The following is a 20,143-nucleotide window of genomic DNA, read 5'->3' as shown; positions in this document are numbered from 1 at the left end:
GTTAAGATGCAATTAGTGCTGTCTATATTAAAACTTACTGCAATGCTTTCCTGCAGAGTTGCAATCTGCACGAGAGTCTAGAATACTGGCAGTAAGAAGAAAAAAAAGTCTTGAGATCCAGTCCTGCATTTGATCCAATGAATTCCCTTCCCTCTAAATGAAAAGCTGCAATATGGTGCTAAATAGATGTCTCTTTAGTTTTTATTGGCTGATGCCAGAGATGTCACTTCCTGAAGTGTCTGGAATAGGTTCAGCCCGGTAGCTGAGGTATTCCAGTAGGCGGGGGGGGGGGTGGTTCTGTGAGCTGCTTTATTTCACCATCTGTTGATGCTTTTGTGTAGATTTAATTCGATTAACTGGTTGATGAGTGCCTCAAGGTCATCTGACGGTCCTGGATGTGGATTGTGTATTCTGGTTTTAGCGGGCAGCATTTGAAGTGACAGATGGTGCTGGTTTTGCATGGCTTTTTTTTAAATCGAATGTAAAGCAAATGTGAAAATCTAACAACATATGACATGACATACAGATTTGCAAAAATACTGAGTAAGTTGAACCTCTTATGGCTATCAGCAGAATTAAATCAGTGTTTATAAACATGGACACATTTGAGCTGTTATTTTGACTTAGAGATGTCCTATATTTCTGTTTTCTCTTAGTTCTCTGCTCATAAGTTTGCTGAATGTAATATATCCTGGTGTTCAAATGGAGCAGTGAAAATATCAGAATCCTTCTGTTTGACCAGCTTTAATGAGTATGTTCCATTTGTTACAGGAAAGAATTGAAATGATATTCATGACTAGTTTCAAACATCACAAGTTCAATTAATATTGCCCAGATTTTTTAGTCCTAAATTGACCTGGGTTTCTGTTTGGTTTTTACCTCTCAAAGCAGCAATTTTGTTTACGCACAGAATAAAATGTTGATGTAATGTGATGTTTTGATTTGTGTGGGATAGGCTCGATGGACTGAATGGTCTTTTCTGGTGGTAAGGACGTGCAGATAAGGAGCAGAAGCTGGCTGTTTGTGTCTGCTTGGTCTGTTTCTGATTGATTTGGAGGGATAATTGGGATTGTGGAATTCGGTGATAATCCTGCCCAACAAGAAATTGTTTTCTCCACCTTACCAATATTCATTGACTCTGCTTCCACTGTTTTCTGTGGCAGTGTTTCAAAGTCCCAGAACATTTGAATGAGAGAAATTCTCCCCCATCCCTGTCCTAAAAGGGAGACTCCTATTTTTTTTGAACCATGCCCCTTTTCTCTTTCATTGCTTGTCTAACATTGTCACCAGCTCCTGTTTGAACGTTTTGTTAGAAACAACACTTTATTGATCTACATAAAGGGGATATATACAATATAGCCACTCGCTGACCAGCAGAATGCTTGTCCTGTGAGCATATAAACCCTTAGATAACTGGACTCTAAACAGAGAACAGTTAATTGACTGTAGAATTTGTTTGTCCTTTTTCTGTCAGCTAAGAACCTATGAGTAATTCTTCTTGCATAATCAATACTTATCTCAAAATATATTGGCTTTCCTTTGCTATCTTTTTAAGTTAATTTCAAGTAATACACGTTGATGAGCATTTCGGTTGTCTAAGAAGATATTAATATATGGTCAAAGATATTGGTTTCCTATTTACTGTGACACTTCATTCAAGGAACCTAATTTACTGCAGCAACATACTGTTTTCCATGCATGTTAGAGCCTGGAGCTTGGGATAGTGCTGGGAGTTTCCCCTTCCTTTCATGTGGGAGACATTACTGGGCAGCCATACTCACTCGGGGACACTGGTGTTTGTTCAAAGGATTTGTGGTGTGAATTCAAACCCTGAGCTTCTGGGCAATGCTGACTGCATGACAAGTTCCTTTTTTCTGTGCTGCTGTCCAATTTAATTGTGCATGAAAGTTGATTACATTTACAGCACCCATTTTAAAAATTAATCTTTGTTCTTGAATGTATTTAATTTCCCATAATTCAGAGTAAAAGATAGGACAAAAGTATTGATCTTTATGCAGAATGTGGAATGTTTCACAGTGAATGGCTGCATCAACAGCTGCAAGTTAATTCACTACAGAGATGGATAAATGTTTGAAAACATGGAATTAAGAGACTGCCTTTGCCTTTTCCTGATAATGTATAGAAACACAAAAGCTCGATGGTCTCCAGGGATATCACTTTCTCAGGCCTATGACCCAACTTTCCAGAATCTAGCTCTGGATTTAAGCCTTGAGAAACTGCTGAAATTGGGAGTAGGGTCTCGACCAGTTATCTAATACTTCTCACCTGCAATGGGGAGACCCAGCTATAGTCATATGTTAATTTTGAATGATCGTCTTCAGATACTTTGCCATAATTTGGTTTGAAACTTAAATTAATGAACATATTCAGTAAAGGTTCGCTCATTGTTCCTGACTTTTCTCACTTACAACGTGCCTTGCATCCTCACTGTTAGCTAGTAGCACTGTTGCCTCTGAGTCAGAACATCCTGACCACAAAAAAAGCAAGGTAATGTGAGCAAGAGTCTTGCAAATACAGAGATGCTGTTCGTTGATTGTGATGTGAAACTGGAGTTGCGTTTGTCTGCTGGGGGTGACCTGGTGTCATTTTGAAGAAAAGCTGGGAAAATATTCTCCAGTCTCCTACGCAATATTTGACCCTGAAAGAACATCACAGAAAAAACTGGTCATTATTGCATTGCTGTTTGTGGGTGTTTGTTAGAGACCAATAGGCTGCTGCGTTTGCTACATTTTATTTTCTATGATGCAGTAACTACCCTTCACGAGTATCTCATTTATTGAAAAGCACTTTAAGGTGTTTGAAAAGTGCCATATAAATCCAAGTCATACACTTTTTCTCAGAACTTTTCTTTTAGGCTGTGTGTGGTCTTCTTGCAAATGAAATACAAAAAACTTTGCGAGAGTGAGTCCTTTGACTTTAGTCAATTCTGATTACGCACAGAGTGACTGTGAATAATCTTTTCTCAGTTTGTGTAAATCAGATCTCTCATCAATATTATATCATTCAGACCTCATTATTTTATAATCAGCAACTTTTTGATTTAACAAGATTCTGCTATGAAGTTATGCATGTATAGTATATGCAACAAAAACAAAAGCTCAGCAGGACTGGCAGCATCTGTGAAAGAGAAAACGGTTAACTTTCGGGTCCAGTGACCCTTCCTCAGAAGGCTGCAACCTCATTGTTTTTAATAGATTTAAGATAATTGGCAGTTCAGAAATGCATTACATTTAGATGGAGGGTGTAGTTAAAAAGGAAACTGCAGCAAAAACTTGCCATTCAGTGACACAGTTGACAGTAATCCTCACTGTTTAGTAAGACACTGTTTTTAAAATTGAAGACTTTTTGCTGAGCATCCCTTCAAGGAGGTCTACTTACTGACAATCCATTTATGGGATCTTTTGTTTTTGACTTGAGACAATGTGGAGCCCCCTTCCTGGACCCTCCCTCTTCTCCCACCAGTGTGTGAAGCATCCCGCCTCTCATCAAGAATAACAATTTATTACAAATATTTAGACACAAACTATAGGCAAACAGTTTTAAATTACCTGCATAGAACATTATAAATCAAAATGTTAATTTCCTTTTGAAGCCCCCCTTATGTATAGATTATTGGCAAAGGGAAGCTGAAAGCAATTCATTGGTTCCCATTCATGGCTTGCTGAGATGACCCTTACGTTCTTGTGGTCAAAAATGTTTTTTTTTCAATTGTCTTTTTCTCTCGATGCTTCTACTTCTTGTTTTTAAGAAGCAGCAGCTTGGGCCAGACTGCCAACGGGAAGGTAAGATTCCCCCCCCCCCCCCCCCCCCCCCCCCCGTATATAAACTTACCTCGTGCGGCAGCGGCCTTCTTGTTTGGAGAGAATGCAAGCCAGGAAGGAACTAATATACTCAGCCATTGACTAAACCCGAAACACTACGTGCATACTGTCTCCCACCCATCCTCCTCCTTACCAAAAAAAAAGACTGTGTGGAGGGTTGGTAAGGTAAGGCTTTATTTTCTTCTGGAAACCTAGAGTAGAGGGAATGGAAGCTAGGGCAGTTGCAGGCCCCTCTTGCAGGATGTGGGAGGTAAGGGACCCTGCTGGTCTCCCCTCTCTCTTCACCTGCAAGAAGTGCACCCAACTCCAGCTCCTCAAACACCCGCATTAGGAAACTGGAGCTGGAGCTGGATGAACTCCGGATCATTCGGGAGGCTGTGGGTGATAGAGAGGAGTTACAGGGAAGTGGTCACACACAAGGTACAGGAATAGGGTAGCTGGGTGACTGTCAGGAAGGGGAACAGGCAGACAGTGCAGGGATCCCCTGTGGCCATTCCCCTCAATAATAAGTATACTGTTTGGGATACAGTTGTGGGGTCGACCTACCAGGGGAAGGCCATAGCAGACAGGTCTCTGGCCCTGTGGCACAGAAGGGAAGGGGGAAGAATAGGAGAGCAATTGTAATGAGGGATTCAATAGTAAGAGGCACAGATGGGCGGTTCTGTGGACGCGAGCGAGAGTAAAGGATGGTATGTTGCCTCCTGGGTGCCAGGGTCCATGATGTATCAGATCGTGCCTTCAAGATCCTTGAGGGGGAGGGTGACCAACCAGCAGTCATGGGACACATCAGTACCAACAACAAAGATAGAAAAAGGACAGAGAATGTGACAAACGAGTACAAGGAGTTAGGTTGGAAGCTGAAGTCCAGGACAAACAGGGTAGTTACCTCTGGATTACTACCAGTGCCATGTGATAATGAGGCAAGAAATAGGGAGAGAGTGCAGCTAAACACCTGGCTACAGGGTGGGTGTAGGAAGGAGGGTTTCGTTTACGTGGATAATTGGTGCACGTTCTGGGGAAGATGGGGCCTGTACAGTAAGGATGGGTTGTACCTGAACCGGAAGGGCGCACGTATCCTGGAAGGGAGGTTTGCTCGAGCTATACGGGATGGTTTAAACTAGATTGGGCGTGCGGAACCAGATTTGTAAATCAGATAATGAGGCATTCAGCCTTCCGACTGACACAACAGGGAGTGAGGTTGTTAGTAAAGAAATGCGGTTGATGGAGTGTAACTGTGGACACAGAGATGGTTTGAGGTGTGTATACTTCCATGTTAGAAGTATCAGAAATGAGGCGGATGAACCTACATCATGGGTCAGTACTTGGAATGACGATGTTGTGGCCATTACAGAAACTTGGGTAACTCAGGGACAGGAATAGTTTTTGGAAGTTCTGGAATTTAGATGCTTAAAAGGAAAAGGGAGGGTGGAAAAAGATGCAGGGAGTCACATTGCTAGTCAGGGCGAGTACAGCAGATACTGAGATGCAGTTCGTGAATGATATGTCTACAGTCAGTTTGGATCGAGGTCTAGAACAAGAAAGGAGCAGTCACTTGAGGGTGTTTTACAGACCCCCCCCCCCCCAATAGTTGCAGAGAAGTGGAGGTGTGGATTGGGAGGCAGATACTGGAAAGGTGCAGAAGTCACAGGGTCATAGTCATGGGCGACTTCAACTTTCCAAATATTGATTGGAAACATTTTTAGTTCTAATAGTTTAGATGGAGTGGATTTTGTCCAGTGTGTTCAGGAGGGATTCCTGACACAATATGCAGATAAACCAACACGAGGAGAGGCCACTTTGGATTTGGTACTTGGCAATGAACTGGGCCAAGTGTTAGACCTGTTGGTAGGAGAACGTTTTGGCAATAGTGGTCATAATTCTGTTACTTTTGCAAAAGTCATGGAAAAGAATAGATACATCCAGTAGGCTAAGGTTTAAAATTGGGGGAAGGGTAATTATAATTCTGTTAGGCGAGAACTGGGTAACATACAATGGGAACAGATACTGTCAGGGAAGAGCACTATTGAAATGTGAAGACTGTTTAAGGATTGCACATTGCATGTGCTTGATATGTTTGTCCCGAGCAGGCAGGGAAGATGCAGTAGAGTGAGGGAGCCTTGGTTTTCGAGAGGTCGAATACCTGGTTAAAAGGAAGAAGGATGCTTATGTAAGGTTTAGGAAACAAGGAATGGAAAAGGCTCTAGAGGCATACACGTTATCCAGGAAGGAGCTAAAGAACGGGCTTTGAAGAACTATAAGGGGGCTTGTGAAAACCTTGGCGGATAGGATCAAGGAAAACTCCTCCAAGGCTTTTTATACGTATGTGAGGAATAAGAGAATGACCAGAGAAAGGGTAGGGGCGATTAGGGGTTATAAAGGGAATTTGTGCAGGGAGCCTAAAGAGGCAGGAGAGTCCTTAATGAATACGTTTCTTTAGTATTCACAACTGAGAAGGACCTAGTTGTAGAGGAGGACAGGTGTGAAACAGGCCGGTAGGCTAGAGGAGGTGGATGTTGGTAAGGAAGATGTACTAGGAATTTTGAGGAAGTTGAAGATAGATAAGTCCCCCAGGCCTGATGGGACTTATCCAAGGTTTCTATGGGAAGTGAGGGAAGAGATCGTTGATCTTTTCATCCTCGTTGTTGACAAGTATATTGCTGGAAGATTGGAGAGAAGCAAACACCATTCTCTTGTTCAAAAAAGGAATAAGGATAACCTCGGAAATTACAGGCCTGTTAGTCTTTCCTCAGTGGTGGGCAAATTATTGGAAAGGGCTGTGGGAGATAAGATTTATGATCACTTGGATAGGCACAGTTTGATTCATAGTAGCATGGATTTGTGAGGGATAGACCATGCCTCATAAACCTTATTGAATTCTTTTGAAGAGGTGACCAAACACGTGGGTGCAAGTGGAGCAATGGATGTAGTATACGTGGATTTAAGTAAGGTATTTGGTATGGTTCCCCACGGTAGGCTCATGCACAAGGTAAGGAGGCATCGGATGGGGGAAATGTGGCAGATTGGATTCAGAATTGGCTGACCCTTAGAAGACAGAGTGGTAGTGGAGGGAAGATATTCAACAAGGTGCTCAGTTACCAGTGGTGTACCACAAGGATCTGTTCTGGGTCCTCTTCTATTTGTGATTTTTGTAAATGATTCGGATGAAGGAGTGGAAGGGTGGATTAATAAGTTCGTGGATGGCACGAAGGTGGGTTGCATTGTGGACAGTGCAGAGGGCTGTTCTAGGCTGCAAAGGGACATTGATAGGATGCAGAGGTGGGCTGAGAACTGTCAGATGGAGCTTAACCCTGAAAAGGGTGAGGTGATTCATTTTGGAAGGACAGACTTGAGAGCAGAATACAGCGTTGATGGAAAGATTCTTGGCAGTGTGGAGGCACAGAGGGATCTTGGGGTCCATACCCACAGTTCCCTGAAAGCTGCCATCCAGGTGGATAGAGGTAACAAGGTGTAGAGCTGGATGAACACAGCAGGCCAAGCATATTCAGAGGAGCAGGAATGCTTATGTTTTGGGCCGAGAACCACCTTTAGTTGTTAAGAAGGCGTATAGTGTGTTAGCTTTCATTAATGGAGGGACTGAGTTCAAGAGCTGTGAAGTTATGCTCCAGCAATACAAAAGCCTGGTTCGGCCACGTCTGGAGTATTGTATCCAGTTCTGGTTACCTCATTACAGGAAGGATGTGGAAGCGTTGGACAAGGTACAGAGGGGATTTACCAGGATGCTGCCTGGAGTGGAGGGAAGGTCTTACGAGGAAAGCTTGAGAGAGCTAGGGCTTTTCTCTTTAGAACAACAAAGGATGAGAGGTGACTTGATTGTTTTGTACACCTCACTCAGAGGTATAGATAGAGTAGGCAGCCAGAGACCTCATCCTAGGGTGGAGGTAGCTATTACGAGGGGACACAGTTTTAAATGACTGGAGGTAGATATAGGGGAGACATCAGAGGTAGGTTCTTTACTCGGCAAGTGGTTGGGGCGTGGAATGCATTGCCGGAGCGGATAATGGAGTTGGCCTCATTAGGGGCATTTAAGTGGCTATTAGATAGGCATATGGATGATAGTATAACGTAGGGGTGGAGGTTCGATAGACTTTAGGATTAGGGTAGATGTTCGGCGTGGGCCTGTACAGTGCTGTACTATTCTATGCTCTACGTACAGGTTTGTAGAAGACACAAGGTGGCTAGCTCACTTATACAAGGTCTCCGGTTTGGCAATGAAATGTCATAGCCTTTAACAACTGTTGAGGGAAAGATGAATTGGTTTCCTTCAAGTTTCTAATTTGGTTTCGACTGCAGCGAACAGAAACATTTCTAAGAGCCAATCACTTAGTTTGTTGGCAAACAAAAGACTTTTGTTACCATTAAGTGGGCACTAGTCCACAGACCAATCAGTTTTTTTTTGTTGCGACCTAGCTGCATCTGTACGTGGAATCCCTTCGCTCTACCTCCTGCAATCACTGATTACTGTTTGTTCAAACGGTTGTTTACATAATACTTGCTATAACTGTCAGGTTACTTGCTTTTCAAAGCCTGCAGTCATCGCTTAAAAGACTGGTTTTGAATCAGTTCTTTCCCATTTAAATCCACAGTTTTAAAAAGTGCTAAAATTTTTTTAAAAAGCCATGGTCTTTATAGTAAATAGACTGTTGCTGTCACAATGGATGTTACTTACAGGAATAATGTTGGTCATCAAACAGCTAATTTTGAGATTCTTGTCTGTTTAGGTTGTTTAAAATTCTGTTGTGGTTGCTTTTGACAGTAGCTGGCTGGCAGCACTCAAAATAAGTTTTCTTGTTTTCCTACGCAGCAGGGGTGTTTGTCTGTTCTCAAAGCTGTGACTTTCGCATGATAGTGCCTATACTAAATAATCAGGCCTCCACTGCATTCTGGTAAGGTTGCAAGTTGCTTTTCAACTCCATTGTTGCATAACCCTGTGAGGGTGAAAGGCAAAAATGTCTGCCGGAGGTTGCCTGAGAAGTGTTTAGTTAATCAGCCTCTTATTATCTCCTCCATTTTATTCTTTCAATGTGTAGTTTTCCAGTCTTGGTACTAATGTGCCATTCCAGAACCGAATGACTGTTGCCAATGATGGTGGTAGATGTAACTCAATCTTTTAGCTGTCTCTTTTTTTTTCCTTAAAACAAAATGCATGTTGTAGTTAAATTTTAAGTTCAGCCATTGATAACTTGCGGGTAATGACTCGTGGTCATAAAACATCTCTTGCATGACAGATGGGATAAGATTCTTTTTATTGGATCTAGCTGAAGACCCAGCTTGCTAACCCAACAAGCACAGCATAGATGCTGTGAGCACTGTGAGAGCAGGCGAGCAACACTGAAATTCTCTCTGCTCCAATCCTTGAGCTAGCTCCCCATCACTGTGTGCAGAATTTCCTTGCAGTAGCTTTCCAATGCTGGTAATTGTTATGCCCTTAGGTGCAACCTATCCTTACTCTACAGGCCCCACCTTCCCCAGAAGGTGCACAAATTATCCACATAATGGAAGCCCTCTCTCCTACACCAGCAGGTCAATAATGTCTAACTGTTTTGTGAAGGGATCGCAGAGGTGCCATGAGTATCATGATGGGTAGACTGTCTCATGGCACCAAAACAGTTAGAAAATGTTGACCTGCTGGTGTAGGAGGGAGGGCTTCCATTATGTGGATAATTGGTGCACCTTCTGGGAAAGGTGGGACCTGTACAGTAAGGATGGATTGCACCTGAACTGGAAGGGCAGTTTGCTCGAGCTATACGGGATGGTTTAAATTAGATTGATAGGGGCCACCAGCTGTACGCACCCCTCATCAACAGACATTGACATCTGATAATAATGTCTGTAGATGGGGGGTACATACAGCTGGTGGCCCATGCGCCATTCCCTGAGGTGTTGTTTGGTGCAGAGCAACACAGACTCCTTGTAGCCAGCGGTGAGTCACCAGTTACCTACTCTGACTTCAATGCCAAGAATTGTCAGCACCTACTTTTGTTTGTAGTATGTGACCTTTTAAATAAAAGGTGCCTGTTGATGAGGCAAAATGAGCAGTTAAGATAATTAACAAGCAGTAGTCCCCCTTAATAGCCAACTCATCGCTGCCTAGTGGAAGTCTCACCATGCCATGTGAAACCCTGTGCAGGTTTGTGGGAACTGCAGATGCCGGAGAATCTGAGACAACAAAGTGTTGAGCTAGATGAACACAGCAGGTCAGGCAGCATCTTGGGAGCACAAAAGCTGACATTTTGGGCCTAGACCCTTCCTCAAAGGTCTAGGCCTGAAATGTCAGCTTTTGTGTTCCTAAGATGCTGCCTGACCTGCTGTGCTCATCCAGCTCAACACTTTGTTATCCCAGGTTTGTCTCATCTTTCCCATCCATCTAAAGTGTGAATGAATGTGTGTGTTTGGCTTTAAAAGGGCCAAAGTTTAAGTTTGTGTGTTATTATTCATTAATGTCTTTTCTTTTTGTCATGTGAGAATGGGTTTGCTGTAATAAATAGATTTTTGTTTTTTTGTTCATTTGATACTTGCTGTGAGTTTCACTTCACTTAGATAGTGATCTCGCTGAGACATAAACCATTCTGGAGATTCAGTTGGTCAGATTCTACACTTGTGGCATCTGATGCAATAGTGGGCTTTGATTTTCAACACACTGCTGCCACAGTTTGTCACGTCTTTTTGTTTGTTTTATTGCTCTTTCCCCTTGTTCCTATTTCTGTCTCCTCTCTCTTTCCTCCTCCCCCTTTTGCCTTTCTTTCTCTCTCTTTCCTAAAATTCCAGTTTCCTGTGCTCTAATCTTAATCTCACTGTCACAACTCTGTTTCATGGCCCTCATTTTCTGTCCATAAAATGTTGGTCATCCCTTTTTTAAAATGTTAGCTTTCCTGGTTCTTTGAAATGCTAGACTGAGGTACTGTTCTAAATCTTTTCATTGTTCAAAAGTGAAGCAGTTAAATAGTAACATCCCCTAATTTTGAGAAATGCTCTGGCATCAGTTGGAAACACCTCTACATTTCTCCTGATTTTAAACTCAAAGCATTGTTACAGTAAGTTTTGAAACTGCCTCCATTGGCTGAGCTTGTCTAGCTGTGGACCATGTGACCCCACAGTTGGGGAAAGTGACAGACACTTTCTCCTGCAGCTCCTCTGTCTCCCTGACCTCAGCAGGCTCCTCAGAGACCCAGGGAGATGTTCTGACCTTTAATGTCACCAGGTCATCACCTGTAAATGAGATGACTCCCTACTGTGCGGGGATTGGATAGTCAACCTCTTGTTATCTTTCTTTCTTTTTAATCATTCCATTTAAACTTTCCCAGACTCTGTACAAGTCTGACATTTAAGCATTTCTGTCCGACAGCTACTGAATTTACACCCATGCTCCTCCTTTGGCTATATCTCCAATCTTGGAACAAAATGGGTAGCAATTAAATGTCCAGTATGCCCATCAATGATCTGGGCAAATGGTCCATAATCCCAGCACAGCTATAATGAGGGTTCAGTGCCAGGAAGTGTGCAATGATACATTGAACTTGGAAAGACATTGGACTCAAGGACATAATTCCAAAGGAGGTGCAGGAGCACAGAGACCGAGGTCTCTGTGTGGGTATGTCAATGAAGTTGGAAGGGCAGATTGTGTGATAGTTAAAGTGTACAGTATCCTAGGTTTTGTTAATAGAGGTATTGAGTATAAAAGGAAGGGAACCTACCGACTCAGTCAGCATCAGTTGGAGTTCTGAGATCTGAACTTTAGGAAGCATTTGATTGGAGTGGAGTGAGTACAGAAGAGGTTTACGACAATGGTACCAGTGATGAATAATTTTTGAATTGAAGGGGGATTGGAGAAGTTGGTGCTGTTTTCCATGGAGCAGAGGAACAAAAAGGAGATGTGGTAGAAGTATTCAAATCATGAGTGGTCTGGGCACAGTGACAAAGGAAAGAAAATATTCCTACTTGAGAATGGATGAAGAAAGATGAGGTATAGATCTAAAATAATTAGTACAAGAAGTAAAAGTGATCAGAGGAAAAACATCATCTCAGTGGTATTTTTATTATTCCATGAGATGTGGATATTGCTGGCTGCATCAGCATTTATTGCCCATCTCTTGTTGAACTTGAGAAGGTGATGGTGAGTTGCCACCTTAAATCACTGAGTGACAATAAAATCTAAATTTTCTAAGAGGTTTTCAATGCTATTAGTGAGAGAGCTCTAGGAATTTGACCAAGTGACACTGAAGGAATGATAATATTCCCAAGTCTGGATAATGAGTGGCATGGAGGAGAAATTACAGTTGGTGGTGCTTCCACATGTTGGCTTCCTTCTAGATGGTAGAGATTGTTGTTTTGGAGGTGCTGTCCAAGGAACCTTGGTGAGTTTCTGCAGTGCACCTCATAATTGGCACACACTGGTGCTATTAAGTGTTGATGGTGGAGGGAATAAATGTTTGTGGATGTGGTGCCAATCAAATTGGCTTCTTTGTCCTGAATGGTGCCAAGATTCTTGTGTGTTATTGGATCTGTACTCATCCAGGCAAGTGGGGAGTATTCCATCTCACTCTTAAATTGTTTCTAGTAAATGGACTGGTTTTGGGAAGTAAGGAGGTGAGTTATGTGCCACAGGATCCCTAGCCTCTGACTTGCCTGTGGAGACAATGGACTGAAATGGTGAGTCCAGTTCAGTTTCTGGTCAGTAGTAACCCCAGGATGCTGATGATGGGGATTCGGTCATTGCAATGCTACTTGTCAGCCTAGCCCTGCGTGTTATCCAAGTACTTAGTTAATTTAACATGTACTGTTTCAGTGTCTGAAGAGTCATGAATACTGCTTTGTACAATCGTAATCAAGCATTCCCACTCTGGCTTTATGACAGAAGGAAGCTCATTAGTGAACTAGCTGAAGATAACACCACACTGAGGAACTCCTAGACTGCATTACTTGAGAGTTCAGTGAAGGGAGGCTCAACCACGCTATTCAGCAGGAATTAGATTCCTTTTTTCCCCCAATAAACTTGTGCAGAGCTCTGAGGAGAAGGCAACAGATTGACATTATGTGAGCTGTTAATTTTAACCCTTGTTGCCCCTATCCCTGGAGTGTTTGATAGGTTCGTGACAGACAAACTGTACTTCTATTTCAGAGAGTAGTGGAAGTTTTCCTCTATTTTAACCCATTGTTACCCCTGTCCTGGGACTTATTGCTGAGGGCAGTGTTGAGGGGATTTTCCTGTCCATTTACTTTAGGTTTAAGAGTAGGAGGCCCCCTACCCGGCCAGCATGAGGCCTGTCTCTGTTCACCGAGAATGTTTGCTTGAGGTTGGCACAGCACAGGATGTTCTCACCTGGCCTGTGTGATAGATTAGAACTTTCCATTGAGCCAGGAAAATGTGTGCCTTACTTATGTGGTGAAAAGAGATGAAGGAATCTTCTACTCATGAACAATGCATCTCTCACTTCAAATCCTACTTCTGCAGTGTTTTCAGCAGGTGGGGTTTGAACAACCCAAGAGTGCTTGAATTTCCTAACCATCCCTCCACATATCACTGTCTATTTATATCGCTGCCCCTTGGTAAGCCAGGGCACTGTCACATGATCCTGGAGTACTCCAATCAGAGCCATGTCAGCTGCCTTTATGGTCTATTTTCTGTCTGCGTGTGTGTGGGGAGGGTTAGGACTGCAATTTGTGTTCAGCACCTCAGCAAAGGAAAGCTCCCACTTCTTCCCAACATCATCCTCATACAAATCAGAATCTCGAGGTCCAGAGGCAAGATCCAGCGGCACAAGCAGATCAGGGGAATCCGGTCATGGTAAGTCAGGCCTTTCATATAATGCAGGACAGCACTGATCGATCAGCTTTATGCTGCTTTAATGGGATTCGCTGAGGTTCACATAGCTACTGAAACCTTATTAAAAGTGATATGTTTCAGAATACATCTAACAGTCTCCTCTAGTGAGTGCATGTGAGTGTGATGCGGGAATGAAGTGAGTGCTTGTTGCTTTCCCTGTCTTACCACCTCCTTTAGTGTGATAAATGTCTGTGAAAACTCCCTTTACAAGGAAGCATTGACTGTCTCTGTGACAGCTGTCAGCAGCTGTAGGTGTAGAGAGGAAGCAGTGCACCAGACACAGGCAGAGCTTCAGTCTATTGTCACAAAGCACCAAAGTGTCATTTATTTTGCTTTGCATTAATTCCTTGCATGTGCCGTCATGCCCTATGGCTGTGATAAAAGTCTTAAACCGCAGTCGATAGAAACCTCTTTAAAATCCTAAGTGCTGTGTATAATATGTCGGATAGATATTTAGAACTTGTCAGTGTTCACTTACTGGAAAGGGGTTTTTAAATGGTGCAGGGAATTTGGAATTTATTGCTGGCAGTGCTGTGATTTCAGCTGTGGATATAACGGTGCAGGAGAGGCACAGTAACATTAGCTGGACCCAGCCCATTAATCTCAGTCTGGGAGAGAAACACTTTCAGCATCTGGTACTCCAGGATAGGTTTAGCAATCTTACTTCCTTAATGATGTAATCAAACACAACATCAGAATGCCAAGTCTAACTATATATCACAGTGATAATCTTCCGTTGTCTGTGCTAGTTAACCTGTTGATGCATTTGAAATTGCTAATCTAGGAGAAGTTTTGAGCTGTGAATCACTGACATCTCAATCAAAACTATTCAAAATAACTTTACTTTGGATTCTTATTCCACAAACAGGCCTTATTTTCTTTGTCCTTTCACTCCCATGTCAGTGACGTAGACCTACACTGTGGTAAAGTTTTAATGTCAACCAAAATGTGATTCTTGGTGTATGAGTAGTAGCTGTTCTACTATTAAAGGTGTTGCAACATAACTCTCAAGCTAACATTGATAATTCTGTTGTGGTATTTATTTAAATTTGTAATAGTTGCTTATAAATGGTTCAGATTGCAGTATGTTTATTAACGATGCAATGCAAATGTTGTGGCCCATACGTAGTGAATGACATTATGTGCTGATCATATATTGTTGACTGTAACAGGGTCAGCCAGGTAGACCTCATAGAATATGAGTTCCCTGATTGGGGCAATCAGCGAGCGCTGGCTGACAGACAAGAAAAGAAGTATCAGACATCCTGTTCGCTCTGAGGGAGCTGCATCAGTGTTGAGTACTCTCCATATATAAATAAAGGCTGACTTGGTGAATAGGATACCAGCCTCGGTGGGGTTATTTAACCAATGGTTAGTTTACATCATAGTGGATAATTTCTGAGATTAAAAACAAACTGCTAGAAATGCTCAGCGGGTCTTGCAGCATTTCGCAAATAAGAAACCTGAATCGACATTTTTAGCCACAATCTACTGTTCTTCAGGACAGTGTTATGGGTTTCCTCTGCCTCTGCAGTAGACTAAACCTAACACTGGTTTACCAGTCACTACAACTGAGCAGCCTTTCCTGAAAAAGAAATTGATTACCAATGACAAGAATAGCCACCACAAGAAGTGCCTATCAAAAAATTAAAAACTGAAAGAATTGTGGATGCTGTAAGTCAGGAAGTAAAAACAAGTTGCTGGAAAAGTTCAGCAGGTCTGGCAGCATCTGTGAAGAAAACAAAAATCAGAATTAGCGTTTTTGGGATCTGGTGAGGAAGAATCTTCTGAGGAAAGGCCACTGGACCCAAAATGTTAACTCCCTGATATTTTTTTCTTACAAATGCTGCTAGACCTGCTGAGGTTTTCCAGAATCTTCTGCCTATCAAACAATCACTGGCACACTTATCAACTATTCATCTCAGTCAACAGAAAAATCAAAGAAAATATATAATCTGTTTCCCAAAGTTTGCTTCCTTGAGTGATCACTTCAGTGATCCAACCTGAAAGTGATTGCCCTTCACATATTTAGTACAGGATCAAATGTGCACCTTCCTGATTCAAAAAGATCATGCCCCCCCCCCCCCCCCCCCCAACCCAAACTTGTACTTAAATTCCTGAAAGAGATAGGACTTAAGGAAAGTGCTGAATAAGATGAAGTGTTTGATTGTACAGAACTTGAGCATTGCTTAAGAAGGAGGCTAGAAGTTGAAACTTCTTGTCTTGCACACATCATCAGAATGATGAGAGAACAAATGAATTGACAAAACATTCCGATGTTATACAGGATGAGAGAGGCTGCTGCTTGGTGGCTGAAGCATTTCAAAGTCTCTTCTGTATAAAATGGGATCTCTTTTCAAATCCATTTTTTTTTGTGCCCCCCTTTGAGTGCAAGACCAAAAGTTTCAATGTTTACCTTTCAGTAACGTTTATCTTGCATATGTATATGTCTGTGTATATTAATGTTGATTAAGAACATAAGGACTGGGAGTGGGAATAGGCCATTTGGCCTGTGAGACTGTATGATCATCCTGTACAATTATGGCTGATTTTCCACCTTAGCATTGCTTTTCAGCACAAGCTGCATATCCCTTAATTCCCTTGATACCCAAAATCCATTAATTTCCGTTCTAAATGTAGGTATAGCCCCTAGGGAGCTAATAGCCACTTTGCATTGATTTTATGAAAACTGAAAGTATGTGTGAGGCATGCACATGAAGTTTGTTTCTCTGGTTAAGCTAAAGAACAGCAGTTAGGACGGGGTTGAAGACTTGCTCGCCGAGCCAGTGTGTTTGGTTGCCGATGTTTCATCACCATGCTAGGTAACACTGTCAGTACGCCTCTGGTGAAGCGTTGGTGTTCTGCTCTGCTTGTTATTTAACTGCCTCGGTTTGCTGGGGTGGTTGGTATCACTTCCGGTTTTGTCCTTCACTGGTTTGTATGTTGGGTCCAGATCAATGTGTTTGTTGACAGAGTTCTGTTCGGAATGCCAGGCCTCCAGGCATTCCCTGACATGTCTGTCTTCAACTTGTGCTACTATGGATGTGTTATCGCAGTAGAATCTGTGTCATTCTTTGTCCGTGTGTATTGAGACCGGTGAGAATTGGTTGTGTCTCTTGGTGGCTAATTGGTGTTCGTGTATCTTTGCCAGTTTTCTTCCAGTTTGGCCTATGTAATGTTTCTCACAGTCCTTGCATGGTATTTTGTATATTACATCAGTTTTATTGGTTGTGGGTATGGGGTCCTTTTACATTTGTCAGTAGCTTTTGCAGGGTGATAATTGATTTGTGGGCTACCCTGCTGCCTAGGGGTCTGAATAGTCTTGCGGTCATCTCTGATATGTCCGTGATGTACAGTAGGATGACTAGTGTGACTGGCTGTATTGTGTCCTCTTGCTGTGTTCTGTCGCAAAGATAATGGCACATTGTGGTTTTTGGGTATCCATTCCTTTTAAAAGCTCTGAAGTGCTCCTGTTCTGCTTTGTACAATTCTGGGTTGCTGCTGTGTGTTGCGGCTCATGCGCATAATGTCTTGATGCAGCTCCATTTATGGGTATTGGGGTGGTTGCTGGTGTAATTACCTACCTGGTCCGTAGGTGTTGGCTTTCTGTGTACGCTAGTCTGGAGTTCCCCATTGTTCTTACATTCCACCGTTACGTCCAGGAAGGGTAGTTGGCTATTGTTCTCTTCTTTGTGGATTTTATTCTAGTGAGGATGTTGTTTAGGTGTTGATGGGTTTCTTCTGGTCTTGTGCATTTGATAACCATGAAGGTGTCATCATCTACAGAGCGGACCCAGAGTTTGGGTTAAATAGTGGGGAGTGCTATCCATTCTAACCTTTGCATTACTGCTAGTGCAATCAGCCCTAACATTGGGGGTCCCATTGGAGTTCCACTGATTTTGTTTAAATGTATGGCTGTTGAAGGTGAAGTGGTCTGAGAGACACAGATCCCAGTAATTTTAGCGTGCTGTCTTTGTTGATGCTGTTGGTGTCATGGGGTGTCTGCCTTCCTGATTTTTGTCCAGCGCTAGGCCAAAGTTTGTTTATGGATGTTAATAGTGCTGTTACATTGAAGGATTTCATTATCTCGTCCTCTCTACCAGAAGCGGTAATGCAAAGGTTAGGATGAACAGAATGGACACATAAAGACCAGATACTTAATTACACCAGCAACCACCCCAACATCCATAAATGGAGGTGCATCGGGACATTATTCGAATGAGCTACAACATTCCACAGCGATCTGCAATTATGCAAAGCTTGACGGGAATATTTAAATAGAGTTTTTGAAAGGAATGGATACCCCAAAAATCACAATCCACCATTGTGTCCTCAATAGACAACAATGGCCAGGCACACTAGTTATCCAACATACGTCAGAGATGACCACAAGACTACTCCAATCCCTAGGTGTCAGGGTCCACAAACCAACAACCAGCCTTCAACAGCTAATGATGATGAATGTAAAGGGTCCCATACCCACAACTTATAAAACTAATACCATGCGAGGACTGTGAGAAACATTACTTAGGCTGAACTAGAAGAAAACTGACAATAAGGATACACGAACGCCATTTGGTCACCAAGAGACATGACCAATTCTCACTGGTCTCGATATACATGGTCAAAGAGGCACACGCAGTTGACTGGGACAACACATCCATATTCGAGTAAGACAAATGGAGACGCACCAGGAAATTCCTGGAGGCCTGGCATTCCAACTGGAACTCCATCAACAAACACATTAAACTGGACCCCATGTACAAACCACTGTAAAACAGAACCGGAAGTGATACCAACCACCGTAGCAAACTGAGGCATATAAATAACAAGTGGGTCAGAACACAGAAGCTTCACCAGAGGTGCACTGACGATGTTACCCAGCAGGGTGACAAACTGTCTGTCTGCCATAAAACCCGTTGGCTCAGTCAGCATGCCTACAACCTCATCCACAATCAGAGCTACAAATCTTCTCAAGAAACTTTAAGCAATTGGGATTGTATTTTGTGACTTGAACTATAAGTTGCCAACAAAGATGATGTTTAGGTGAGTGTCTTAATTATTTATTGCAATAAATGCCTTTAAAATGTGAAATCTGGGTGTATAAATTGGATATGAATTGTTTGGGGAAGTTTTCAAAATATCAAATTTTAACTTTTTTTTCTTTATTCTCCCTCTCAATCCAATGTTTCATTCCTTGTTTCATTTATACCTGTTCAATATTGACTTCACCTACTATAATTCATACACCTCAATCCTTTCTCTGTTCGTTTTCTGTCCTTCCCCTCTCAATTTCTCCATGTGTTCATCTCTTCAGTTTCGAAGATCATTTCTGATGCTTACTAAATTCCCCATGCTGTTGCCCTCATAATTGGTGTCAGCTTGCAATTTTGTGGACAAGATTTCAGAAACTTATAATTAAGTTTAACTGACTGACTAACCAATTCGAACAAAGTCTTTTTTGAAACTAAACCAGGAATTGCTGGAAAAACTCAGCAGTTGTGTTAGCATCAGTGGAGAGAAAAGAATTACGTTTCAAGTTCAGTAACCCTCCTTCAGAATGTGTATTTTTATGCATATTATATGTGCAAGGTCTTTTAATTTATTCACACATGGGGTATAATCATTACTGTCAAGGACAGTGGGTATTGCCATCCTGACTACCGTTTTAAGAGGCGTTGAGTAGCTTGCTAGGCTACTTCACAGAGGGCTGATGAAATCTGCAGTTTTGTTGTGGGTCACACATAGACATACCTGATGACAGAATCCCTTCCTGAGAGTGTGTTTGTGCATCTCATGTGATTCCTGCAATCACCAAGGGAGCTCCGACTGCTGTCTCTCTTGGCCTGCAGCCTGATGGGGACATGGAGCAAAAGCAGTGGAAATGCGAGCTCTAGTCACCAAGAGGAGGACAGGCTCCTCATTAGATGCTCTACCCACCAGCAATCATCAGGGAGCACTTCACTGCCCCCAGTGTAGCTAAGGGGCAGATCTGAGAGAGTTACTTATTACCAGACCAACAGTTACCCATTGATTCTGTCGGGGTGACTGAAGGTGACACTACCAGGATTTCACAGTTCAATTTAGTATATTGTCACATCAGTGAGAATGCAGGTGTTCTGTATGCCAGGAGAGAGGACATCAGCATCCTCTATCTAACCACAGAAATTAAAAAGTGTATGATTTTCCAGCACTATGGAGTTCCTAATGCTTGTTGTGATATGTGCATACACTTGTATCAGGGAGAAAGTTTAGACTGGTGTCAGTCATAATGAAAGTGGAATATAATACTGCACTTGTGTGGCTCTGGAATTGCTGAAGGAGCAATACCACAGCCAAATCGCTGTGTGTATTTTGATGTACCTAATCTCAGTGTATGCCTGCTAATATGACAAGCAGCCACATTGGCTTTGTTCTGTGCCAGTCTCAGCTGTTCCTACTGTACGTGAGGCACCACTTT

General features: G+C 42.5%; 1 protein-coding gene across 5 annotated transcripts in view; it reads left to right on the top strand.

The window, feature by feature from the left end:
* Positions 1 to 296: 296 nt before the first annotated feature.
* Positions 297 to 20,143, top strand: part of LOC125464477 (septin-4-like) — a 133,262-nt gene continuing 113,415 nt past the window's right edge. For 2 of the 5 annotated variants that reach the window (XM_048556822.2, XM_048556826.2), the window contains exon 1: positions 297 to 543. Coding sequence is in view for 3 of the 5 variants with exons in the window: in XM_048556830.2 (XP_048412787.1) it covers positions 13,642 to 13,644 (3 nt within the window). In the remaining 2 variants the exon portion in view is untranslated. Of the gene's footprint in view, positions 544 to 13,537; positions 13,645 to 20,143 lie in introns of those variants that run through there. The other 3 variants (XM_048556830.2, XM_048556823.2, XM_048556820.2) reach the window with 3 other exon arrangements.

This window comes from Stegostoma tigrinum, chromosome 27, assembly GCF_030684315.1.
Source record: "Stegostoma tigrinum isolate sSteTig4 chromosome 27, sSteTig4.hap1, whole genome shotgun sequence".
NCBI lineage: Eukaryota > Metazoa > Chordata > Chondrichthyes > Orectolobiformes > Stegostomatidae > Stegostoma > Stegostoma tigrinum.
The sequence above is the reverse complement of the archived record's forward strand: the minus strand, read 5'-3'. Positions and strand labels throughout refer to the sequence as shown.